Source organism: Danio rerio, chromosome 17, assembly GCF_052040795.2.
Source record: "Danio rerio strain M-AB ecotype USA chromosome 17, GRCz13ab, whole genome shotgun sequence".
In the NCBI taxonomy this organism is placed as follows: Eukaryota; Metazoa; Chordata; class Actinopteri; order Cypriniformes; family Danionidae; genus Danio; species Danio rerio.
The window spans coordinates 16,611,019-16,638,890 of record NC_141037.1 but is presented as its reverse complement, the minus strand read 5'-3'; the positions used below and the strand labels follow the sequence as shown (position 1 = coordinate 16,638,890).

The 27,872-nt window shown below is 35.6% G+C and overlaps 2 protein-coding genes across 6 annotated transcripts; both read right to left on the bottom strand.

Moving 5' to 3' along the window:
* Positions 1-3,378: 3,378 nt before the first annotated feature.
* fabp7a (fatty acid binding protein 7, brain, a) lies at positions 3,379-5,726 on the bottom strand. Its single transcript, NM_131605.2, is given in 4 exon segments — positions 3,379-3,664; positions 5,026-5,127; positions 5,281-5,453; positions 5,600-5,726. Coding segments are annotated over 4 exon segments (399 nt in total). The 5' UTR covers positions 5,673-5,726; the 3' UTR covers positions 3,379-3,613.
* An 11,973-nt stretch (positions 5,727-17,699) lies between these two features.
* Positions 17,700-25,522, bottom strand: gja1a (gap junction protein alpha 1a). 5 transcript variants are annotated; one of them, XM_087290239.1, is made up of 4 exons: positions 25,270-25,497; positions 22,066-23,422; positions 19,571-21,275; positions 17,700-19,421 (listed from the first exon to the last, which is right to left on the bottom strand). In XM_087290239.1, the coding sequence occupies exon 2, from the start codon at positions 23,377-23,379 to the stop codon at positions 22,315-22,317; it is 1,065 nt and encodes a 354-aa protein (XP_087146365.1). In that variant the 5' UTR covers positions 23,380-23,422; positions 25,270-25,497; the 3' UTR covers positions 17,700-19,421; positions 19,571-21,275; positions 22,066-22,314. The 5 variants fall into 5 exon arrangements, with proteins under 5 accessions (XP_087146365.1, XP_087146363.1, XP_087146364.1 ...); XM_087290237.1 differs by having other exon boundaries at positions 19,571-23,422; positions 25,270-25,522; XM_087290238.1 differs by having other exon boundaries at positions 17,700-21,275.
* Between the last annotated feature and the right edge of the window lie 2,350 nt (positions 25,523-27,872).

Here is a 27,872-nt window from a genome sequence, read left to right as displayed (position 1 = left end):
TTTTGTTTAAACCACGAATGTTGCCACATGCAACCATTTATCTTAACAAAAAAATAAATAAATAAATAAAAATCCAATGAATTTATTTTTCAATGTACAATAAAAAAACTAACTGCAGTGTCTGGCCTTAATTTTATACCATAATCTGTGTAGCATAAAGTATTTTAACCTCCCAATATACAGTCTATGAATCATCTGAACATGGTTGGTCAAATTGATCGAATGATGCTCCTACGTAAAGACAACACAGATTACAGGATTAACTTTGACCCAGTGACAAGATGTCCTCTCATGGCTGCTTCAGTTGGGGTTACTATAGGTCACTTTCCAGCGCCTTCATATCAAACACACACAGGATTGTTCTTTTGAGTCCAATTGCAGTCTCCTCTGGCCTGCACTAAAGACTCTTTTAAAAAGTCAGTAGCCTGTGTTCAAACCGCTCCAGAAGTAAAACAAACAGCCTTTCAGGGCTTCAGACAGCCTTTTTTTCTTATTCTCATGCAAGCCAGTCTGAAGTGGGCGCTTCAAATTGCTTGCATGGTCAAATAGTTGAATAATCTTGGGTTAGATATGAGTGGAGTGTCAGCCATCCGCTCAGTGGATTAAAAGCGCCACAGCGTCGACTCTCAAAGACGAAATCTAATTAGCATCCGAAGCACAAAAATTGGCTGGGCATTAATACCTGATGATCATCATCCAAGTGCTTAAGAGTGCAATCCGTAATCGGACTAGATTATGTGCAATGAAACTAGATTACGTGCCAATAAATATTATTGACGTTTTATGCCTAAGACGTTCAGTAAATTACATGTTAAACTGACAATGATGGATGATGCAAATAAATGGTTTGGGCACCTCTCACAAATCTCTCATTTACATTAACATTTTTTATAAGAAGCTTTAAAATATTTTATTTGTGCATACAGTATATTAGATTAGCCAGTACTGCAGCCAAATCTGAAGCTAATCGAACAAAATAACTTACAATAACGGTCCAAAAGTTAGCAGGCCAAGTTGATATGTCAGGGGAAAATATTCAAAAAAAAATTGTTTAAATAAACAGAGCGAAAGTCAAGAGAAAAAAAAATCTAATTTAGTTGGAATTTTATAGTTTGTATAAATTTTTTTAATAGATTTCGTATGACTTTAAATATAAGATCTTTATATTTCTAAAAATGTTTGGTAATAAAAATAATGTTTTTTAGATAAGATTGAATTAGATTCAACTTTATTGTCATTACACATGTACAAGTACAATGCAACAAAATGCATATATATAATATAAATATATCCATTTAATAAATCTTTTTAGTTCAAATGCACCAATATTTATTACCTACATCGTTAAAAAAGCAATTACTTAATGTGTGTAACCCATTGCCTTAAAAATGACAAGTTGATTTTACTTAAATGTATTTCTGTTGTAACTTAGCAGTATAAAGTTCACTTAATTTTTTATTTATGCATATGGCTTATAGTCAATAATTTGAAGGCAATGGGTTTACTTACTTTTTCAACCAATCGTGTTTTTCAGTGTAAATTCTCTGAGAAATATATAAAAATATAATTTTTTCATTCATCAAAAATATTCAACGAAAAGGAACTCAGAAATGACACCAAATTATTATTATTAATATTTTATATTGCTGTTGTAATATACAGTTTAAGTCAGAATTACAATCCCCCTTTTAATTTTTTTAAAAAATATTTCCTAAATGATGTTTAAGAGAGCAAGAAATTTTTTAAGTGTGTCTGATAATATTTTTTCTCCTGGAGAAAGTTTTATTTGTTTTATTTTGGCTAGAATTAAAGCCGATTTAATTTTTTTAAAGCCTTTTTAAGGTCAAAATTATTAGCCCCTTTAAGCTATATATTTTTTAAATAGTCAACAGAACACACCATTGTTATACAATAACTTATTACCCTATTAGCCTAATTACCCTATCCTGCCTAGTTAACGTAGTTAAGCCTTTAAATATCACTTTAAGCTGTATAGAAGTGTCTTGAAAAATATCTAGTCAAATATTATGTACTGTCATCATGACAAAGATAAAATAAATCAGTTATTAGAAATGAGTTCTTAAAACTATTATGTTTAGAAATGTGTTGAAAAAAAAATTCTCTCCGTTAAACAAAAATTGGGGAAAGCAATTACCAGGAGGGCTAATTATTCTGACTTCAACTCTATATAAGAGACCAATAAAGTCTCAAATTAGATTCCTTACAATTTTTTATTGTTATTGTGGTTATTATTAATATTTGTATAAAATAAATTTTTGTGTTGTTTACTTTGTTACAGAAGCAAAAAAGTTTGTTTATTTTGAATATTATGTTATTGTAAAGTATGCTCTATTTGATTGTAATTATATGTCAGCAAAATTAATGGCTATACCATGCAATGAAGACACCCAATAGTTTGTCAAAACAACAATAGTTTGAATACTGAAAAATATATACAAGAATAATTTTGTTATTTAAAGAATCTGTTTAAAATTCTTATCGTCATTTAAAGTTGTAGTTTTTCATTAATATTCCGTTAACCATTAGGTTTTACCCATTGATCATTAAAACGTTTATTATCAATTATTATTTTATATATTTTAATGAGCTCTAGTATGTTGTTTTATTTTTACATAAATCTACATTAAGAATTTTGGTGTGACTCTGGAGTCAGATATAAGTTTCAGTAGTCATGTCAAAGCAGTAGGTATATCAGCATACTATCATCTCAAAAACATTGCAAGAATTAGATGTTAAATTGTTTCCAGTAAGGACTTAGAGAAACTTGTTTATGCCTTTATCAGCAGCAGGGTGGATTACTGTAACGGACTTCTCACTGGTCATCCTAAAAAGACAGTCAGACAGTTGCAGCTCATCCAGTATGCTGCTGCCAGGATTCTGACCAGAAACGTAAAATCAGAGCACATCCTCAGGTCTTTACACTGACTCCCAGTTACATTCAGAATAGATTATTACTTGTCTGTAAAACACTAAATAGCCTGTAGGACCTCAATACATTACAGATATGCTCACTGAATACAAACCTAACAGATCACTCAGATCTTTGAAATCTTTAAGATACTTGACTACTACGCTCCCCACTGCTGGAATCAGCTGTCAGAAATGATCAGATGTGCTCCAGCATTAGACACATTGAAATCAAGACTGAAAACACATCTGTTTAGCTCTGCCTTTACTGAATGAGCACTGAGCTATGTCCGACAGATCACACTATTTTGTCTTTCTTTTCTTTTTCATTCTTTTTATAACCCGTTTTAACACATTTTAATGTGTTTCTAATCATTTTTATTCTTTGATTTTTTTAAACATTTGCAAAAAAAAAAAAAAAAAACAAGAAACAGGAACTTTTTTTTTTTTTAGATCAAATGTGTATTTCTTTCAATTTGACACAAAGGCAGGCCTCAATAATACACTCCCCCACCACCATCATTGACATTCTGCATCATTTAAAACAACTCACAATGTGCGTTTTATATAAAAGGTCTTACAAAAAAAGGGGAAAACTCCCAGATGACAATACAGTGTAATAAAAATTCCCTTGTAATATCGTCAAGTTGCCAGGGTAATACTGAAACGTCCTGCGCTCTGGACATTATGCCTTCTCGTATGTGCGCACGGCCTGCACTCCCTCAAAGGTCAAGGTCTGCAAACAGAAAAGGAGACATTGAAGAACATCACATATTCACCACACTGATAATCAGTTGCTACATTAATCAGTCCCATCAGGATTTTGGGAGGGACCCCACATAGAAATCTGATGGATGGAAATATATTCAAATGACATGACATTTAAGGTCATATTTGGATTTTAAATATATATAAAATGTCATATGTACAACGTACATTTTAAAATATTGCAAAAATGGCCACTTTTATATTCTTTTTAACCATTAGATTTATAAATATGCACATATATGTTAATATAATTAATATAAATATGAAATATATTTGAACATATATGTAAAATTGTGTAATTTCAATGATGGAAAAAAATCTTTGTAAATTAATGAATATATAAATTATGAACAATGTATATACAGATTAAAATAATGAATATATGAATAATGGAGTCATATATATATATATATATATATATATATATATATATATATATATATATATATATATATATATATATATATATATATATACTTTATATAAATTAATGCTTCAATTTAATATATGAAACAAAATTAAAGCTGATATATTTGAACATATATGAAAAAATTTGTAATTTCAATGGCTAAAATATATATATATATATGAATGATAAACAATATACATGAATATATGATGAATTGTTCCCAGAGATGGGTTGCGGCTGGAAGGGCATCCGCTGCGTAAAAACTTGCTGGATAAGTTGGCGGTTCATTCCGCTGTGGTGACCCCGGATTAATAAAGGGACTAAGCCGACAAGAAAATAAATGAATGAATGAATAATGAATTGTATGAATAAATGAACAATATATATATATATATATGAATGAATGTTTTATTTTTATATATGAAACGCATAAAAAGGCTAAATTTTATATATATGAAAGCTTTAACTTCATATATGAAATACATAAAAAAGTTTAAATTTTATATATGACACACATAAATAAAATTAAAACTAATATGTTTGAACATTTTGTAAAAATGTTTAATTTCAATGGTGAAAATATATACATGAATGAATAATTAAATGAATGAATAAAAGGCAATTTTTGCAATATTTTGAAAAACATGTTGCTTATATGAGATATTTCATACATGTGAAGTTCAAATATGAAATTGTATGTCATATATGTAATTTGCATATAATGCCATATATTAGATTTGTAGCCTAAAATGACTTTTTAACAACTTTTCTCAAACCTTAAGGCACTATTTGCCTTAATTCTTGTATTTTGTTGGTAATATAGACAAAAAAAATCCTAAAATGTTTTTAATCCCAAGAACCACTGGATCCGTAAGTAATGTATAAGCAATATAGTGATTCATATTAATAAAGCTGCTTACCATAACCATTTTACCATCCTTGATTTCTCTGACAAACTTTGTCTCCTTGCCGTCCCACCTCTGAACTTGGACAAGATTGTCTCCTTCCAAGGATACAGTAGACTGAAATGAGACAAAAATATATATTTTAATTTTATTGTATCATTCATTAGGCATAAATACAGATTATATAATAATATTAATAGAGGGTTAAAAACAAAGAAACAACTTCCAAAATAACTCTAGTGAGTTATGAATGAATGAAAAGGCACAAACCTTCACATGTCTATCGTCTGCTGTGGTTTCATCAAACTCCTCTCCCAGTTTGAAGGAAATTTCGGTGTTTTTAAAGGTGCTCAGCGTCTTTATCACAACTTTATCGCCCTCATGACTGATCACAATTGTGGGTTTGGTAACATTGCCTACTTGCCTGGTAGCAAAACCAACACCTGTGGAAGAACCCATCCGAAAATGCAACAATGCTATTATTATTAATGCAACGTTATTAACTGCATATACCATCACTTAATAGACACACACTACTGCACCTTACACATGCAAAGATATTCAAGTAAATGTATATTAATTTTCTTACCCAGTGACTTCATGTACTCGTCGAAGTTCTGGCTGTCAACCAGTTTCCAAGTGGCACAAAATGCATCGACCATGTTGAGAGATGATGAAACACACAGTGGTCCTGCTCGTACAGTCGCTGAGTTCAGTCTCCACAGTGTCCTCGGAATGCAAAGCCCAAACTAATTAATACTGTCAGGGAGGCGGGGCTTCGGGGGGGAAGATCGCGCTGATTGGATGAAGGTTTTGTCTAGCGAAGCTGTGATTTGCTCAAGTATATGGTGAGAAGTGACACTGTAATTTTAGTAGTCTAATCCAATAACAGGTCTGGAAGTTTTGAGGAGCGATATTAAAAAATGTTCATAATTACAATTGTGACGTTTTAAATGAGTGGCCTATAGGATATTAGCATATTGATAGCATCTAAACTGAGGAGTACAAAGCATGTACTGTGTATACAGTGTTTGCCAAGTAGAATGTATATCAATTAATTAATTTCTATGCAGTGGGCTTTAGAAGAAAAATAGAGAAGAAACTCAGCTTGTTTCAGAGCTGGTGAATTCATTTATTTATTTATTACATTTGCATTATTTACATAGTTATTATTACATATGTTTTGTCAATGTACACGTGACATTTAAGCACGTTTTACACTCGAGTTACATGTTTGTTTTTTATTGCAATAACAGGTAATTACAATGAAAATACAGAAGAATAAGTATAATACAAACAATGCAAATATTACTTTTTGCACTAAAAGGGAATGACTAATTTTAAAGAAGAATTACAGTGGTATGGCAAAAAGAAAGACAGTGAGAAAGAAAAAAGACAATAAAATAAAGATAAACAAATAAAGGACACACAAAAAATAAGGCAAATAATGCAGAATATTAAAAACAGCATTGACTGAAAAAATTGATGTCTACAAAACTGTTGCGAACAATTTATATGTGTTGAATTTAAATAAACAAATTCAATTTACTAATGTTCAACTTAATTTGCTTGTTTAAATGCAGACTAAATAAATTGTTTGCAACCACTTAATGCAAAAAAATGAGTAAATCCAGGGAATCATCTTTGAATATTTTTTCAGTGCTGAGTCAGGCCCGATTATCTCTTAATCTTTTTCTGTTTAAAAATTATAAATAAAGAAATCAAATAAATGTATTAGAAGTCTTAATTGCCTTATTGTTATGAGAGTCTGCAATAATATTCAAGTCAAGGGTGTAGAATTGGCATGGCTGAGGGGACGTGTCCCCACCAATATCCTCCAATTATTAAAATGTCCTCACCAATTGAATCACCTTCAATATAAATTAGTGCTCCATCAACCCTAGTAACCTGGATGTGAAAAAAAGGTAAAAGTATGTTCCCTTATTGGGTCCTCCCTCCCCTAAGGAAAGTGTGATTGACTGGATCTGTTTCTGCTGTCAAGTGACTGACAGCTGTAGTTATGTTTGGATGTGAGAAGCACCAAACAAGAACATTTTCCAGTCCTACTTCACTGTGTAAAACGTGGACATAAGATGCTACTTTTCGAAGAAAAGTGTAAGTCACTTAAAGTCAAGTGCACAGGTAGTTCACCATAATATTAACCTAAGCTATGCTAATCGAATTTCAGTTTAGATTTAGGCCTTAATTAATATGAAAAACAATTATATAAAGTGGCTAATTCGTGTCACATGCCTCTTTGTGTCTCATTGACTTTTGCTGCAAAGGAACTTGCTTTATTTGTATAATTAAGTGCTTAAAGCCTTTATTTATTTTTAGGAGCACAAAAAAGATTGATCATTCAAGTACGGATCCAATTCTCATTCACAAAATACAGTGTTCGGTTTACGTTTAGTATATTTACACTTACAAAACTTTCCAATAAATTATATTAGGTTTATACAAAAACTTGAATTGTGGAATTGTTTTCACTCGAGTTACATGCATGCTGTGCATAGCTATAGAGAATAAGATGAAGTTCTATGCTCTATATTATATAGCAAACTAATAAACTGGCATTCTTTCATATGAAAAGGAAATTACTTGTTATGTAACCACATTTTGTATTGGCTGCTTGGGGCAGGTCTTTCTCCAGGGGGCACATCTTTCTCCAGGGGGGCATATAAAGGCTCAAACTGGTGCCTCACTTGCATGCCTGCAAGAAAAGTGAGGGGAAAACTTTTCAATCTCCCTCTGGTGGTCGACTGCGGCATAGGGGCATCAATCACACCATCTCAATGTAAACAAATGAGATGTGAAGTAGACAAAACATTTAATTACACTTATCTAAAGATAGCTTTTGACATTGTCAGCAGTTCTTATCAAACTGATGTAGTGTATGTTCAAGTTTTATTTATTTATTTATTTAATATTTTTGAAAGTCACTTGATGCCTGTATGTGTGTGAATGGAATTGTGTGGGTGTTTCCCAGTGATGGGTTGCAGCTGGAAAGACATCCGCTGCATAAAACATATGCTGAACAAGTTGGCGGTTCAGATTGGCCACCCCAGAATAATAAAGGGACTAAGCCAAAAAGAAAAAGAATTAATGAATGAATGAATGAAGTGGAGAGACATACACATAACATATTTCACAGTAATGAAATTGTACATTTAATCATTTTGCAGACACTTATTTTTTCCAGAGGTGACAAATAAGAACAACAAAAGTAGTAAAAGCAACAAAGTAACAAGATTAGGTAAATACCATGACAATTTCTAGTCAGTCTGATGCAGTAAACACACACTCAAGCTATGCAAACTGTACACTGTAAAACCCAACAGTCAACTTTATCAAGTGAAATGAGTGTATAGTGAACTCAAAATTTACTGAAAGTTAATTCATTTGAAAAGAGTTTTAAACTCAGTGTTGAAGGTCATTCATTCATTTTCTTGTCTGCTTAGTCCCTTTATTAATCTGGGGTCACCACAGCGGAATGAACCGCCAACTTATCCAGCAAGTTTTTACGCAGCGGATGCCCTTCCAGTTGCAACCCTTCTCTGGGAAACATCCACCCACTCATTCACACACACACATACACTACGGACAATTTAGCTTACCCAATTCACCTGTACCACATGTCTTTGGACTGTGGGGGAAACCGGAGCACCCGGAGGAAACCCACGCAAATGCAGGGAGAACATGCAAACTCCACACACTCCAAACGCCAACTGAGCCAAGGCTTGACCTTCTTGCTGTGAGGTGGCACTACTTACTGCGCCACTGCTTCGCCCAGTGTTAAAGTCAGTGAGTTAATTAAATAACTCATTACTTCAGCTTAAATGGAGTAAGGTGACAGTACTCGTATATTAGTATTTTAACTCAAATGGTTTGTAGCAATCGCTTTCCTCAAACAGTTTGAGTTGCCTTAACTTATTGTGTTTTACAGTACTCAGTTGGTTTAAGTTATCTTTATTTATTGGGTTTTACTGTGCTCAAATTGCTTATTTACACAAATAGATTTAGTTTACAGTATTTATTAGGATTCGTTTTGTAAATGGTTTGTTGCAACCGGTTTCCTCAAACAAAGGGTTTGAGTTACTTTAACTTTTTGGGATTACACTCTATCCCCCTAGTGACAAACCCTCACAGGATACAATCTGGATTTCAAAATACTTTATTCTGTGTGATTTATAAGCATGTTTACCCTTAGGGACCTGAATTTTGGTCCCCACGGTGACAAAAGTTCTCATGAGTCTGTGTGCAGATTTAAGTCCCCACCGGGATATAAAAAAGTACACAGAGAGAGAGAAGCTTTCACCGTGCAACCGAATAACTGTGATGGGTAAAAACAAAGATAATAAAGATATGAGAATTCAAATAGGTAAATTGACAAATGTATGTATAGGTATATTACTATAGACATTATTGTTCAGCTATTATTTGCAAATTGAAATGCTAAAAAGGTAGTAGCCTACGTTATGTGTTAACTATTAACTAATATATATTCCTTTATTCATTCCTTCATTTTCTTTTCGGCTCAGTCCCTTTATTAATGCGGGCTCGCCACAGCAGAATCAACCGCCAGCTAAACTGAACTGAACTGAACTGAACTTAAACACTAAAACCTGAACCACACTGTTCCAGTTACTATGACCATTTATGTGAAGCTGCTTTGACACAATCTACATTGTAAAAGCGCTATACAAATAAAGCTGAATTGAATTGAATTGAATTTATCCCGCACATTTTTACGCAGCGGATGTCCTTCCAGATGTAACCCATCACTGGGACATACACACACAAACACTAGCTTACCCAATTCACCTATACCGCATGTCTTTGGACTGAAACAGGAACACCCGAAGGAAATCCACGCGAACGTGGGAGAACTTGCAAACTCCACGCAGAAATGCCAGACTCAGCCGAGGCTCGAACCAGCGACCTTCTTGCTGTGAGGTGAAAGCACTACCTACTGCGCCACCGCATCCGCTAATAATATATATATTAGAGAAGTAAAATCCTATATACAATGAAAACATTTTACTTCTGTCTTTAATTTTTTAGGACTGTCAGTCAAATGCGTCCCAACAATCTCAACAGAATGATTTAGTTCATAACTGTGGTCGGACCATCATAATCAGCACTGAGAAAAGTAACACATATCACGTGACCGTCCTGGTCTTTACCTAGAGCCACAAACACGTTGAAAATACAAGAAGTTTAAAAAAAAATTACATATTAGTTAAAAAATACATAGCGTACTCTTAAAACTTACTTAAACTAAGCAATTCACCGGTCAGGTTATCCTCCCATCCTTTAATAAAATTGTAATGAATTTCTTGAGCAGAATGAGTTGCACTTCTTAAAGCCAGCCGCTAGATGGCTCGCGTGTTTTATAAATGTGAGTGTTGAAAGGTTTACTTCAGAAATTCCTATGAAGCCATTTGGTCAGTTTCTACTGATAGGCTATTTAATTTTGCTGAAACAGTCATAGCACAGCATGACGTTTTCACGATGTTTTATGGCTTTATAAAAGTGTAAGTCACTTCAGTGTTACGTAATGGTTTAATAAGTTAGTATATCAAGGAGAAACATTAGCTTCGATGAATACTTTGTTTTTGTCGTTCATCACTATGTCTTTTTGTTGTTGTTTTTTTCAGGGGAACACACTAAAAATAAATCCCGGAGAATCTCCAGCTACTGTACGACAACAACCGCAAAAAATTAGAGGGACGAAAACCAAACGAAGACAAGGTAGCCGTCCATACTAACGTTATGTCAATAAAAAAGCTAGCTAGATCTAGATAGACATGGAGCTGCACTATATTTAAACTCTTTTGAAATCAACTTGATTTAACAAAAGGCACTGTAGGTGTAAGCATAGGGTAAAAGAGAAAATAAAGAAAACCTAGCTTACATTATCATAACCATTATTTAATTAAACTCACAAATTTAAAGCATAACAATTGCGGTTCATTCTGCTGTGGCGACCCCTGAAAAAGCAGGGTCTTAGCCAAAGAAAACAGAACGATTGAATTAAACACATATCTCAGCATTGGTGATCAGGTTGAACATTCTTTACAATTAATTATTCATTCATTCCTTTTCCTTCAGCTTAGTCCTTTATTCATCAGGGGTTCCACAGTGGAATGAACCGCCAACTTATTCAGCATATATTTTACACTGTAGATGCCCTTCCAGCCACAACCCAGTACTTGGAAACACCTATACGCTCTCTCAAACACTTATACACTGCGGCCTATTTATTTTATTCAATTCACCTATAGCACGTCTTTGGGCTGTGGGGAAAACGGGAGCACTCGGAGGAAACCCACGCCAAAACAAGGAGAACATACAAATTCCACACATCAGTTATTATAGATAAATTATTTTTATGTTTAAACCTTTTGTTGTTGTTTGAGAAAGTGGCCTTTACCGTTTTTCTCAGATGCTTTGGCTCAATTCTCGAGGAAAATCTTTTCAAAACTGTAAGTTTAGATCTCGGAACAGTTAACTTATCACTTAATAGTGGCATTTCTTATTGATTTAAGCAAATTGCAACTGCTTCGGCATGTGTGTGCAAACAGTAAGTACAGTTGTTTGTAGTTTGGACATAATTTAATATATATCGTGTTGAACAAAACTAAATAGTCGATTCTCAACTAAACTGTCAAACTCTTCACAACTTTTTGATCATTTTCAACATGTAAGCCATCACACACAAAACAGTTAATTCAATTATCAAACAATTGTGTACACACATATATACCATAAATATCTGATATTGACATTGTTTGTAATGTCTTAATTGGTAAATGCACACACACACACACACACACACACACACACACACACACACACACACACATATATATATATATATATATATATATATATATATATATATATATATATATATATACTTTATATGTGGGCATAGAATATTTTTTTAAAACTAGATTAATCTCACTGTAATCTTACTTAGTCTTGGAATTAAGCTAGTTAATCTAGATTGAAATGGCTCATATGAATTCTGCCGAGGACATTTAGAATATGTGTGCTACCCAAATAATGACTAAAAGTAAGTCTTTGAGAAAGGGTTTCTCAAGCCAGGTGGCGCATTAGATCAGGGGCTCATCTCCCTTTTTGAACATGCATCACAAACTGCTTGAGAAACTGTTCTACTATGATAATTGGTGATGAAAATAAATGATGTTCAATAAGATGTGCTTATGTTTACAAACTATTCAGTTAATCATGAATTTTGAACTGTAGGCCTACACAAGCTTGAAATAGCGATTTTTGATTACCTTAACTGAACTAAACAGGAATGGAATTAAGACATGTGGAGTATGCATATATTAAAGGCATTATTGAAGTAAACACCGCAATCAAACTATTACCGTTATGTAGGACTTTTCGCCATATTTTCCGCCAAGATCCACACACTCGGCTGGCAGTAAAGGACCACACACACACACAATTGCTGAAGTTTTTTCTTTCCATTTAGCATGCGTTATAAAATTCCATAACACTCTCACCAGTCCTTACTTCTTATTTGCCTCTAATACCCCAGTTTGTCATGGTGGCATGAATGAAATGTTCATGAGTGAAGGTTAAACTTTCGAACTGCAGTTAGTCACCCTAAATTATATAAAACTCTTACATGAAAGCACTTCACGTAAACACCTTTATTGTGTTATTGTCTATTAAGGCAAATAACTAGATTACAGATGTCCATGTAAACGTAGTCAGTAGTGTTTACGAAGTAAGAACGCTGAAAAGGACTTAAATTACACTTTCAGTTTTGATCGTAGAGATAAGATCAATACATCAATTAAATCTGTTAGGTGTCTATTTTTTTGTGTACACTTACAATGACAACAAATGTGTGTGCTTTTGCAAAATAAGAATAATAAACAGTGTAGGCATTGTCTGTTTTCTCTCTCTGCTAACTATTTTTAGAAACGCGTCAGTAAAATTCAACTGTATATATATATATATATATATATATATATATATATATATATATATATGTGTGTGTGTATGTATATATATATATTTTGGGGGGGGGGGCTTTGTGGTAGCATAAGAAATATGAAATATACAATACAGTAATTGGACAAGCAAGATTGCATGTAATACATTCGTAAATAATGTACTGTATAAACACAAATGTTAATTTATTTGTTTTCCATGTACTATTCACCCTTCTCAACAAATATCAGATTTTGTGAACCTTAAGGCCCCGTTTACACTAATACGTTTTAGTTTTAAAACGGCGTTTTAGAATGAAAACGATCCGCGTCCACACTCGCGTTTTACCCAGCGTTTCTGAACTGCTCTCCGTCCACACCAAAACGCTGAAAACGCACATCACGTGACCACACAGACGCTCTCGGGCAAGCGCTGCAGCCCATGTACCCAGATGAGAGCTCTGCTAGTCGGACTTCTCATCAAGCATCTCCCGCTGGATCTAATCTCACTATATTTATTAAACGGGATATTTCATTTATCTTGTTGTCTTTATCTAACGACATATTCCCTGACTTTGGGCATTGGAATCTATTACTTGTTCTCAGGTAACGTGTTTTGGCTGAGCGCAAAGATAAGTTAATGATTAATGTAACCACGTACATTCTGTATATTGACTTATCGCTTGCCTTTATTTCCTATAATGTATAAACTTATTGTATGTTATACTTTTAAAATGGCCATTATCGATTCTTAAAACTGATACTCAGCAAAAGAGAGGGGATGTTTCGTATTTTCACTGAAATTGAAAGGAGGCAGTTGTTATCGGCTCCGTTTTGTTATAAATATCCACACAGTGAAGATGACGCTCATGCAGCACGGCGCCTCAACATGTCTGCTGTCTAAGTTGCTAATATTAAAATGAAAATAGGCAGTTCCTTAAATCATGTTTACATTTTATTGTTGAGAAAGTGAAACAACGAAGCCAGGGTGATGTGAATGAAGTTATAAAGTACACTGTTCCCTTTGAAGATTTACCCGTGTCCTCGGTATAGTCTGCTTTTCCATATCAAACTGAGAAGAAGAGACTGCAGCCTTGATCAAACTTGCGAAGTCTGAACTTACACGGAGAAGATTCAGGACTGAACTGTGTGTTAGGCTACTTAATATTCAGGAAAAGCCCCAATCAGAGAGGCGAACGTCTGCAGCCCCGCCTCCGTTTTCAGATGTCTCCGTTTTCCATCATCCACACTGAGACGGAGCAGCAGCGTTTCAAAATGAAAACGGCCTCTCCAGCGTTTTCGAAACGCTCCGTTTTCGGCGCTCGAGAACTCCGGCGTAGTGTGGACGGTTGGCGTAACCGTAGCAAAACTTATGCGTTTTCAAACTAAAACGCACTAGTGTAAACGGGGCCTAACTGTCATGGTGAAAAAGCAACCAATCATTTTGAGCCGCGTGGTTCACACTATGACAAATACACTTTATGTTTTGGTGGCCTTGGCCAAATTAGTGACACAATAACTAGGTTTTGATGCATGAATTAAATGTTTTGGGTGAGTAACTACATTTTGCAGACATGCAATAAAGTTCTGTAGTTCCAGCGAACAGTTTTGAGATTTGCACTCGCATTTTAGAGACATTTAAGTCTGTTTTAAAAAAAATGTGCCAAAGCAATTGAGAAAAACTGTAAAAATGTGTATTGTAACTATCTTTAGGCAAAACCTAATGAAGTGTGATAAAACGAAACTGGTTTTCCTGTTGTGTCTCACCTCAATTCTGGTTTATTTTTAGTTCAGAACACTTAATTTAATTTGAGTTTTCTTTCATTAAAGTAATCTTCATGTGTGCGCCATTGATCTCTCTCATTTAAGGACAACAGGGAGAACAACTTATTCAGTTATTTGTCATGATCCATGAGCTCAAAACAGTTATGTCATGATGTTTGTTACGTAAAAAGTGAGAAATCTTTTGCCAGCAGTGAAACTCGATCCGTTTTCTCTGTTTGTTTGCCATTTTGATCCATGATACTCAGGCTTATGAAAGCTTTAGCCATGCATGCTCTTTGCCATTGTTTCCCAATCCACTGTTTATTGTTTTAAAAGAACAATTTACCCTCAAAAGTATCTCAAAACTCTTAAAAGCTGAAGGAAATCACATGATGCAATTTAACGTTGAGTTGAGTTTAGTCTGTACTGGGAATAAACCTCAGTGTCACCACAAACCATAAGGCCTATAACCACTCCCTTGTTTGTCTAAATGCAAAGCCAAGGAGGAGGCCTGAATGTAACCATGGCACTTTTGGGTGTAGTGTGAATATTTAACGTTATTAAATAAAAAATTTTAGAAAACATGTTAATACCACGTGCATTTCACCTAATAGATGGAGACAAGCTGTTTCTACAAAGCCCTTAAGTACTACATCAAAAACGCACCCCACAGCACTGAGAGAACAAAAGGTTTATTTTTAGGCACACAGTTTGCGGTCCTGATATTTATGCAAGTAGGATATGCAAACATGTGCAATTCCATAAAGTCACACACAATTAGATGCCGCTAAATTAATACTATGGTATGCTATAATGTCATCGGTATGGCAGAATGTTCTGAACTAACAGAACTAGACCCTGCTGTTTTCAATTAAACTGGCAGGCTGAAAGGTATGTCCGGCCGCCTCAGATCTTACAGTCGGCCAAGCAAGAGTAAAAAGATGAGCTTGGCTGCTCTTTTCTTTTATAAGTGCGCTTTCGAAGTTTCTTTTTTGAACCTACGTAACATGGAATTTTAAACAGAAACGTGTGTTTCACAGCTTGCCAGGGCTATGTCGGTGGACTAAATTCTTGACATGAAGATTAATTCAGCTGTAGAAATTTAACATGGGAGATTTTTGTTAGAATTTTGTTGAATTTTTTGCTAGGATGTTCTGGCTGGTTTTCTTTTGACAGATGAAGGACTAGAAGGACAAAAGGATGGACGGGAAAGATGTGGATATAGATGGATAGAGGATTAACAAAGTGATGGATGGACGGACGGACAGGCGGGCGGGCGGGCTTATAGATGGACGGATGGACGGACAGACAGACCCTTGGATGGATTAATAAATGGATGAAAGGACAGACAGACAGATTTACAGACAGTTTTATACCCATGAGTGCACGTACACTCAAATTTGTGCCAGACTCCAAGAAAGATACATTTCTGGTGGGAAAAAAAGATCTTGTTGTGGTTTTCTAACTGCTGAGTAGGAGTGCTGCAGTGTGTCAGGCTTTGGCCTTGACCATACCAAACTGCTTCTCTCTGCATTTTACAAAACCTGTTGCTCACCATCATGAAGTTCATTCAAAATGTCCATCACAATAGACAGACAGACAGACAGACAGACAGACAGACAGACAGACAGACAGACAGACAGATAGATAGATAGATAGATAGATAGATAGATAGATAGATAGATAGATAGATAGATAGATAGATAGATAGATAGATAGATAGATAGATAGATAGATAGATAGACCTGCGGATGGATTAATAGTTGAATGAAAGAACAGACAGACAGAAAGACAGAGGACGGACAGATAGATAGACAGACAGACAGACCGACCGACCCGCGGATGGATTAATAGTTGAATGAAAGGACAGACAGACAGACAGAAAGACAGAGGACGGACAGATAGATAGACAGACAGACAAACAGACAGACCGACCGACCGACCCGCAAATAGATTAATAGTTGAATGAAAGGACAGACAGAAAGACAGAGGAAGGACAGATAGATAGATAGATAGATAGATAGATAGATAGATAGATAGATAGATAGATAGATAGATAGATAGATAGATAGATAGATAGATAGATAGATAGATAGATACATACATACATACATATATAGATAAATATATAGATAAATAGATAGACAGACACAGACAAACTGATGGAATAATTGTTGGATGACAGAAAGAAAGAAAGAAAGAAAGAAAGAAAGAAAGAAAGAAAGAAAGATAAATAATTGGGTCAGTGGATGGATAGATAGCTCCTCAGTTTGCCTCTGTGAAATCATATGTAATCATGCTGTGTGCCGGTGGTGTAAAGCTTGACCTACAGCTGCAGGCAGAGTTTTAGTTGAAGACCGAGCTTGTGTTTTACTGAGTTATTAAAAACTCTTCAAAGTCTCATTTCATGACTGAAGAACATTCAGGTTTACAGGGGGCACATTTCATTTGCTCACATTTGATCATGTGAATGCAAAACACAAGAAATGCAAGCTATTTTACCTTGTAAGGATTTTAATGCCTGAATTTGGCCTTTGATAACGTGCAATATTTTTTACATACGATAATAAACATCAAATATTTAGCTAAATTCCTTTTATGCTACATAACCACACCTTGTCCTTGATACACACAAATCCCAGATTTGTCTAAAGCCTGTTTCAGAGTAAAGTGCAAATACACAGTTTACTTTTTTTTTTTTTTCTGTTCAGCACATGTGGCTGGCAGACCTGAGTGAAAGCATGTGTTTTCATTTAGCCCTTCAAATAAATAGGAAACTCTGAGAACAGAGGAAAAAGTTGAATCTAATTAACTCGTTTTAATTTCAGACTCTTTTAAGGCTTTCATTTGTCAGTCAGAGGGTGGTCAATTTGCCACTGGTGAATTATATGAATATGTTAACCCACATTTATGTCAGCACTTAAAAGAACACAGCAATAAGCAGTCAGGTGGCTTGACGATGATCTTTACTGGCCCAGAGCAGAAGACTATGTACAGTAACTCTAAAGATCCCAGAAAACAGTGCTCCATTTATGTGTGCTGGCCAACTTCCCGCAGTGGAAAAACGCTGTCGGAAAAAAGAAGAATGGAAAAAAAGAATGCTCAAGTTAAGTTCCTGCTGGAGTAGAATGAATGATCTTAATTTATTCCAGTAGGGGTAAACTAGATAGATCTACTTGTGCTGCAAATCACCACACATCTGACCTGATTGCGCTCTGAAAATGGAATTTCTGAGAAAATATTTAGTGTATGTGAATTGCATATGGGTAGTTGACATCAGTGCTATTTTGCTGTTTTTATCATTTATTTTTAATTTTTAAATGTTTGATAATTTTAGCTGCGTCCCAAATGGCACACTGTGCACTTATGCACTATGTACTTACGCACTCACACACTCAAAAGCATAGTATATGAATTTAGTCTGGTCCCAAATGGAACACTTACGTTTTTTCAAAGCAGATGACCAAACTGCCAAATAATACCTGCCATAAGTATAACCCATTCACCATCAGGTCTGCCCTTTAATAGTTAGGAAATAATTTGCTCTGATCTGTATCCTAAATAATATTATTTATTAAAATACTAGATAGCAGTGGCGCAGTAGGTAGTGCCGTCGCCTCACAGCAAGAAGGTCGCTCGTTCGTAAGTGTTCAAAAAACATGTTTCTTTAAAAAAGGGGTTTGTAGGTGTCTGTTAAACAAGATGCATGTATTTTATTATACACTGCCTCGCACATGGAGGTTAAATTGTAAAATAAAAATATATATGTGCAGTCTTTCATGGTCATCTCTTAATAGGTGTAAGAAAGCAAACCTGTCACTGTTTATTTAATATGCACATAATGTCATTCAGAACCATCCAATATCCCTCAAAACATTAAAAACATCAACAAGTTGGATCAATTAATTAGATGTAATTGAATTAAATATATAAATTTAGTTTATTGAGGCATATTACCGAACTTAACCGAAAACTTGATCCCCCCGATCGTCAATGTATAACTTGCACCCTGGGCATAATCACTTTTGTATAGGAGAATTTTGCTTTCACAATCAAAAATAAATCCAATATCAGTGTTCAGCATATGTTTTATGCTGAGGATGCTCTTCCAGTCATAAGCCAGTACTGGGAAAGCAAAATGTAGTACTCATTTTAATTAACTAGATAACTCATGTTGGGTGGTGGCGCAGTAGGTAGCAATGTCGCCTCACAGCAAGAAGGTCGCTGATTTAGCTGAGATAGTTGGCAATTCTGTGTGGAGTTTGCATGTTCTCCCCGTGTTGGCGTGGATTTCCTCCAGGTGCTCTGGTTTCCACCACAAGTCCAAAGACGTGCACTATAGGTGAATTAGGTAGGCTAAATTGTCCTTAGTGTGCGTGAATAGGATTGCATGGGTGTTTCCCAGTGATGGGTTGCAACTTGAAGGGCATTCACTGCGTAAAACATGCTAGATTTGTTGGCAGTTCATTTTGCTGTGACAACCCCAGATTAATAAAGCAAAAACTTTTAGTCTGTTAAAGTTTTAAGGATATCTATTAGCTAGTGTGCTACACAACAGTGACTAAATTTGCGTTTAGAAGACATAAAACTTATATAAAAATGCATAGCTTACAGTTTGTCACTTCCGCCTAAATCAGGAGTGTCAAAGTCAATTTCTGGAGGGCCACAGCTCTGCATAGTTTAGTTCCAACCCTGCTTCAACACACCTATCTTTAGGTATCAAATGAGCCTGAATGACTCAATTAGTTTGGTCTGCTGTTTAATTAGGAATGGCACTAAACTGTGCAGAGCTGTGGCCCTCCAGGAATCAAGTTTGAGACCTATGCCATTTTTTCACTTCATATCAATCACTTCATACTACATTTTCTCATCAAATCTTGATCAATCAAATTCTCTCTCTAGAATCCGACATGCACCGCCCCCTTTAAGATGCTTTTCATTTGATGCACTTGAGCTTAACCACTCACTGGCAGAGCTGTGATATAGCTGTGATAATCCCAGTTGTAACAGCTATTGGCTGTTTTTTAAGCGGCGAGGAGCTACTCTAATGTCTAACCATCTCTACATTTTTTAGTTAAGATTACGTAAAACATAAAAATAAAATATCAAACATAAATATAATAAAAACAAGCACATTTAAAACCACTTCAACTGACTTTAAATCAATTTGCATTGTGAAGCCAAAATGGTGCCTTAAAAAAGTTAAAGTCTGAAAAAAAATGGAAACCAGTTAATAAACTTAAGATATACAGTTTCCATTATATATTCATATACATTTTGAACTTAAACTCTTGATATTGATATACAGTACAAAAAAGTTTATGGCCACATATGTGTCAACTACCCATACACTTATTGTTCTACAGTAGTCAACATTTGACGTGGATCAAAACCTTTCATCAAAGTTGTGCAAAAACTATTGAACAACACCCATTTTTGTCCTAAGAGCAATTCCAGCATGATGGATGTGACATTCGCAGAAGAAATTCAAATTGTGAATTTACAATGAAAGTATATGTAGACATCTGTTTATATTTTCCAACACAACTAACCACAGAGTTAAGGGATCAGAAAAAATATCAATCATTAAAACATTTTTATATACTATATTAACTGAGGAAAATAAACATACGATATTGATGTGACCAAAAAAGTTTGCAGTATACAAAACACATTGTAGAAATTCTGTCAATTAAACTGCACAACCTAAAAGAAATAATGCTAATCAAAAGGATAAGAGTTGGCTGACTAGAACAAAAAACTATTTTATTTTATTTAACATATTTGCATTTGTGAGGGAAAGCTTTGTTATGGATGTAACTTCTCTCCGTTATGGATTTGAGAGATGTGAAATTGCCACTTTTTTGACCTTGGTAAGTCAAATTTAATAGTTTAAAAACATTGACAGATACGATTTTGGGTATTTTTACAGACCTGTAAAATATAAGGGCGAGGCAGTGGCGCAGTAGGTAGTGCTGTCGCCTCACAGCAAGAAGGTCGCTGGGCCGCTGGTTCGAACCTCGGCTCAGTTGGCGTTTCTGTGTGCATGTTTGCATGTTCTCCCTGCCTTCGCGTAGGCTTCCTCCGGGTGCTCCGGTTTCCCCCACAGTCCAAAGACATGTGGTACAGGTGAATTGGGTAGGCTAAATTGTCCGTAGAGTATGAGTGTGTGTGTGAATGTTTCCCAGAGATGGGTTGCGGCTGGAAGGGCATCCGCTGCGTAAAAACTTGCTGGATAAGTTGGCGGTTCATTCTGCTGTGGCGACCCCGGATTAATAAAGGGACTAAGCCAACAAGAAAATGAATGAATGAATGAATGTAAAATATAAACCTACACAAAAAAACTAAAAAGGGTTTTGCTATTTTGGTGAAAACTTAACTTTTTGCATGGCAAGGTTGACATTTGCATAGAATTGCAGACAATTTTGAAAGACTTTTTGATCCACTTCAATTGTTCACTTCTACTACACTACCTGACAAAAGTCTTATCTTATCAATCCCAGTTGTAATAGCAACAAATAATAACTTGACTTCTAGTTAATCATTTGGAAAAGTGGCAAAAGGTAGAAAGGTAAATACTGCAGAAGACCTTTTGGACCCCACATGGACCCAGGATTCTCATAGAAATCAGTCAAGTTTGGTGAAGAAAAAATCATGGTTTGGGGTTACTTTCAGTATGGGGTGCGTGAGAGATCTGCAGAGTGGATGGAAACATCAACAACCTGAGGTATCAAGACATTTGTGCTGCCCATTACATCACATACCACAAGAGAGGGCACATTCTTCAGCAGGACAGTGCTCCTTCTCATACTTCAGCCTCCACATTAAAGTTCCTGAAAGGTCAAGGTGCTCCATGATTGACCAGCGCAGTCACCAGACATGAATATTATTATTGAACATGTCTGGGGTAAAATGAAGGAGGAGGCACGGAAGATGAATCCAAAGAATCTTGATTAACTCTGGGAGTCCTGCAAGAATGTTTTGTTTGCCATTTCAGATGACTTTTTTAATAAGTTATTTGAGTCATTGCAGAGATGTATGGATGCAGTCCTCTTAGCTCATGGGAGTCTTACACAATATTCATTATTTTTCCACTGCACCATGACTTTATATTCTATACTGTACATTATTTCTGTTAAGTAACAAGACTTTTGGCTGAGCAAAGTCTGATCTTACTGTCCTAATTAAATAATTAAAAATCAAGGCATGATCATATTATATTTTGGTAATTTAGAGGCCTTTGCCTTTCATATAAGTCACTACTGATACCAAATGATCAACTAAAAGTCAAGTTATTATTTGTTGTTCCTAAAACTTGGATAGGCAGCAAGACTTTTGTCAGGTAGTGTATAGAGTAAATCTGTGAAATGATTTGATTTCACGATCACAGTTCATAAATAGTTCACATAAAAAACAGCTGTTTGGCATGAGTTACAAGAGTACGAAACGAATAAAATAAATACAAATGCTTAAACACCACTCTTTGGATGTCAGTGACAGTGTCCATTTCACAGTTTCTTTAAACGTTGTGAAAGGCAGAAAGTGTCAGTGTTTGAGGCTTCTGCTAGATGTCAAGATCATCCGGCCTGGCTCGACTGCTCGCTCGACTACTGGGTCGAGGTTCAAGCTCTTTTAGCAGCAGAAGATCCTTCCCTAGAGTCACTTTCTCCGGGTAAGGAAAGCGCTGGCTGTGACCCAACTGGTTCTGTTCTGTGCTGTAATTAGTCCAGTTCTGCTCATTAGCCTGCTTGTCGTAATTATCAGAGGAGTTGGATTTATCGACAGTGTCTAGATTGTAGCCTAGATTTGGGACGGGGGCCGAGCAGTCATTGTAATACTCATAGCCGGACAGATTCCTCGGACAGGGCTTGATATTGCAGGCACTGTCAAATTTCTTCTCAGACTCCCTAATTTGGTCTTTCATTCTCTTAAAAATCACATAAAAAAACTCAAATACGTTGAGAGCCAGAGAGACCAGCGAGACGACCAGCATGAAGATGATGAAAACTGTCTTCTCTGTGGGACGGGACAGAAAACAGTCCACCTTATGCGGACAAGGGAACTTCTCGCACGTATAAACAGCCGACAGCTTGAATCCGTAAAGATGCCACTGTATTAAAAGGAAGACAATTTCAAATACGGACTTCAACACGATGCTCACTATATACGTGTAAAATATCCCTCCCCTCATCTTGATCTTCCCGTGATCCTCCAATCCGTACTTGAACTTCCTCGTTTCGATTTTGCGCAGGAGCACGTCCACATCTCCGCCTTTGCTTTGGATGTCTCGTAGTTTGTCCTCTTTTTTATTCAGTTTCTCCTCTTTGTTCATAAGGAACACCACATGGCTGAGATATAAGAGGGTCGGCATGGACACAAATATAATCTGCAGCACCCAGAAGCGCACGTGGGAGATGGGGAAGGACTTATCATAGCACACGTTCTCACATCCAGGTTGCAGCGTGTTGCATTTGAAGGCCGACTGCTCGTCTCCCCAGGCGGACTCCACCGCCGTCCCCAACACCAGGATCCGGAAGATGAAGAGGACGGAGAGCCAGACTTTGCCTCCAGCAGTGGAGTACGCCTGGACCTTGTCAAGAAGTTTCCCCAGTGCGCTCCAGTCACCCATGATGAAAGATGTTCTGGATTCAAGTAGACGACCAACCTTTAAGCTGACAAAGGGAGTAAATTCAATGAGTATTATAAACACAGATGAACACTGGTTGTTAAACACATCCGAGTGGTCTTTTCACTCCTCGTCTTACTGCCAAATCCAATAACATTAAAAGTCCTTGGCTCATCTTCGGAAATGCTCATGGGTCAATCGCCTTTCTGAAGGAACGTTGGGGGGTTTTGACTTTTCTGCAGATACTTAAACCCAAAAGGTGTTGCTCTTTTTAACTTTACAAATTAGGAAGAGTAAATGCAAACAGCTAAAACACATACTTGAAGGGATAGTTCACCCAAAATTTAATTATTACTCACTATTTATTCAAGCTCAAGTGTTTACAAACCACTGAAAACCTGTAATCATTGACTTACACTGTAGAAAAACACAAATATAGTCAGTGGCGGATTTAGGCTTGGGCAAAATGGGTGATCGCCCAGGGTGGCATCTTGCTGGGGGGCAGGATGGGGAGACGGTGCAAAAAAACGACAAAAAAAAGAAAAAGAGCCCCAGTAAGCTTCTAGATACAATTTACTTTATGCAAGTGTATTAATTTAGAGTGGTGATCCCTAGAATCAAGACATTAGGGGCCACTTACATTTCCCATCTTTTGCATGCGCAAACCAAAAGAACGTTGGTGAAGGCAAACTGCACATGCGAGCGTAAAACCATTCCCGTGTGCCTCACATGCGCTGCTCTGCTTCCGGTGTCAATATGCATGCATGGTGATACAATACACACCACTTACGCACTGTGAAAACTGAGTAACTTTAATGCAGAGGTGTCGGCACGCAGCGAGTTTTGCAAGTTGATAAAAGTACTAGTATATATTATTACATTTTATAACATAGTTATAATATGATGATCATCTTATTTTGACTAAGCATGGCTATGAAGCAAAAAGGAGAGATGATGAGTCAGGGAGGTAAGACTTAATAGCATAAATTCTCGGTCATGAGTCAGGTCTAAGACAACAGGTAATTACATAAAGCAATTGTTTGTAGCCCATTCTGTAGAATTGTCTTTAATATTTATGCCAAAGTTTTCTTAAGATCCACTCTGGTTTTGTCTTTAAATTGTTTTCCAGTTACATTTAGGATTGATTTCTGTTATTTATTTATAATCATAATAATTATATTAATAACCAGATTTATATTTATTTATTCATCCATTTTCTTTTCGACTTAGTCCCTTCATTAATCTGCGATCGCCACAGCGGATGCCCTTCCAGCTGCAACCCATCACTGGGAATCATCACATTCACACACATACACTATGGGCAATTTAGAAACATTTTAGTTTGTTTGTATGCTGTCTGAATTATTTGTTTGAGACAATTACATGTGTTCACATAGTTTCCACTTAGTTTCTATATGGTTCAATTTTTTTCAGAAAAGGAGAGAGGGGGTGGTTTGCCCTGGGTTCCATTTAAACAAGAACCGCCACTGTCAATAGTTACAGGTTTTCAGCTTTCTTCAAAACATCTTCTTTTGTGTTCAACATAAAAAAGACAAACGAGTACTGTAAATGATGACAGAATTTTCATTGTTTGGATGAACTATCCCTTTAAGAAGAAAACATTATATAATAATACAATATGTACATACACAAGTTTTAAAAGCCATAACCAGGCTATTTTTTGGTAAACTAAATGCTGAGGTTAAAAACTACCTTGACTAAAATACTTTTAAAACTATATTCTTCGAAAAGTCTAAGAATCAGGATAAACAAAACTACTAAATCATGCGAAAATCATGTTATAGCCACCCAAAACATGCCGTCTGTCAGTTCAGCATAAGTTTAGATAATCCTCCAACCCATGTTGACTTTTGTATATAGAATATTTCTTACCTGGAAAGTCGTTTAAAACGCCAAACTTCGTCACAGTTACGATGACAATCTGAAACGCATTTCAGTACGTTTCCTAATAATTAACAAGCTGTTCAAAATGATTGTAAGTTAGACTTTCCTTCGAAAGCTGCCTCATCTCTGCCGTCGGAGGAACTGAGTCAGAAAGGGAAAGTTAAACGTCAGCTGACTCAAACTTCTGGACATCCAAAACTTCTCCATCTCCGTTATATTTTGGGAGGAAATGTCCTGGAATAAGCGAGTGTAGGGAAAGTAGGAAATAGCGCCATCTTGTGTAGAATCAGCATCAGGCCAGAGACTCAACAAGCCTTCATATTAAGATTCTTTCGCCAAACAATTTTTAAATTACGATGCATGTAAGTACTGTATGTACTACTAGTATTAACATTTATGCTACTAGTGCTTTATTGATACTAGAAAATCCCCCATTAAGTACTTGTGCAAGCTATCTTTACTACAGCTAAACATTACTGTTCAGTAATGTCAGTAATGTGCCTTTCTAAAGCATTTGTACATTTATAAAAGATGCTTCATTCATTTATTCATTTTATTCTCCGCTTATTCCCCTTATTAATCCGGGGTCGCCACAGCGGAATGAACCGCCAACTTATCCAGCACGTGTTTATGCTGCGGATGCTCTTCCAGCCACAGCCCATCTCTGGGAAACATCCATACACACTTATACACTACGGACAATTTAGCCTACCCAATTCACCTGTATCGCATGTCTTTGGACTGTGGGGGAAACCGGAGCACCCGGAGGAAACCCACGCGAATGCAGGGAGAACATGCAAACTCCACACAGAAGCACCAACTGACCCAGCCGAGGCTCGAACCAGTGACCTTCTTGCTGTAAGCTGACAGCACTAACTACTGCGTCACTGCTTTGCCTATAAAAGACGCTTAAATATTAGAATTTAACCAAGTCCAGTCCTGGCCAGAACTAACCTGTTTGTAAAACTTGGCTAATATTAGCTAGTATAGAGGGAGCGGGGATGAAAGTACCATTTTTCATTAAAAAATATTTTTAAAAGATGTTAAAAGATGTTTTAGACATATATATTTTTTTTGTTGTGGTTATTAAGTCATAAGTGTGGTCTATCAATATCGAATGTTATAGTATCTTAAAAAATAGAACAAATTCAAAATTATTTCTCTTTAAATATACAGTATTGCACATTGTTACATTTAACCCTGTCTGTAGGGGGAAAAGTAACACACGGGTGGGTTGAAAGTAGAACTACAATAGATTTACTGGCTTAATCCTGTTTATTTTAAGTATATTTGACCTTTATTTTCCTAAAAATATTGAATGGCATTTTCATATCGATTTTCAGCTCCATCAAATGTTTCACAACCAACTCAACAATGCAATTTGTTAAAATTTTTGAATTTTGATTAATTGTTATTGGCAATATGCATTAATTTAATAAAACATATCAATTAAAACACTGAGAACTCTAATGTGGAAATGAAAAATAAGGTTTGTCTATTAGCAGTGGGACATAAATAACAGTGTTACTTTTTTCCCAACAGGAACTCTTGCGATTTAAACCTGATTTACTTTTAAACTGAAAGCTCAGACATTTTAAACTTAAGGAAATGTTATTGCAGTAAATAACCTGCATACTGATCATTTACCGTGGCACATGAAAAGAGAAACACAACTTGTAATAAGAAAAAGAGAACCAATAATTTACTTTCTGCACTTAAAAAACCTGAAATTCAGATCTAACTGCAGGACACAGTCCCGAAATCAGCTGATATTTGGCAGCTCGATCAAGGTTTGCATGCCTAATGTGCTGTTATACACCTGTTTCTAAATGGTCTGTCTCTAAAAGTGAGGGGGACGTGTCCCTCTGTCCCCCCTGGTTGCTACACCCCTGTGTTATAGCATAGAAAGCAAATGTTGTCAGGGCTTTGAGAAAATCGCTTTATTACTTTTGTACCACGTTACTTTTGTCCCCGCTCTCCCCTAGAGCTAATTTGTTATATATTAGAAACTATTCCTTATTCATTAGATATCATTGTTTATTTCATTATGACTAATGACTGTTATATTGTGAGTAACAAACTCAAGTTAGGGATTATTAGAGGCCGTCAATGCAATATCAGCTATTCGATCCAATTTTGATGACTACTATCACATATTGTAATACACTAGTAGTAAATGATGTGGTATTACAGTTGCACTTTTTTTAAAGATACAAATACCTATTATTAGTTTCTGATACTTTAGATAACACTTTATTTTGATGGTCCATTCGAGTATTAGTAGACTGTCTGCTTAATATCTGTTGATATGCTCATTCAACAGACATTTAACTGACTATAAGAAACTTTGCAAGTACATGTCAAATTACACTAATCTTAACCCTAACCTAACAGTCTACTTATAATCTAATGAGAATTAGTTAGCATTCAACAAACAGACCATCAAAATAAAGTGTGACCATTCCTAATAATTAGATACTTATCAGTTACCTGTACCTATTAAATGCTATTTTTCCTTCATAACACACTAATATTTATTTATTAGATTTTACTTTTATTATCATAATTTATTAGATAATTTATTATTCATT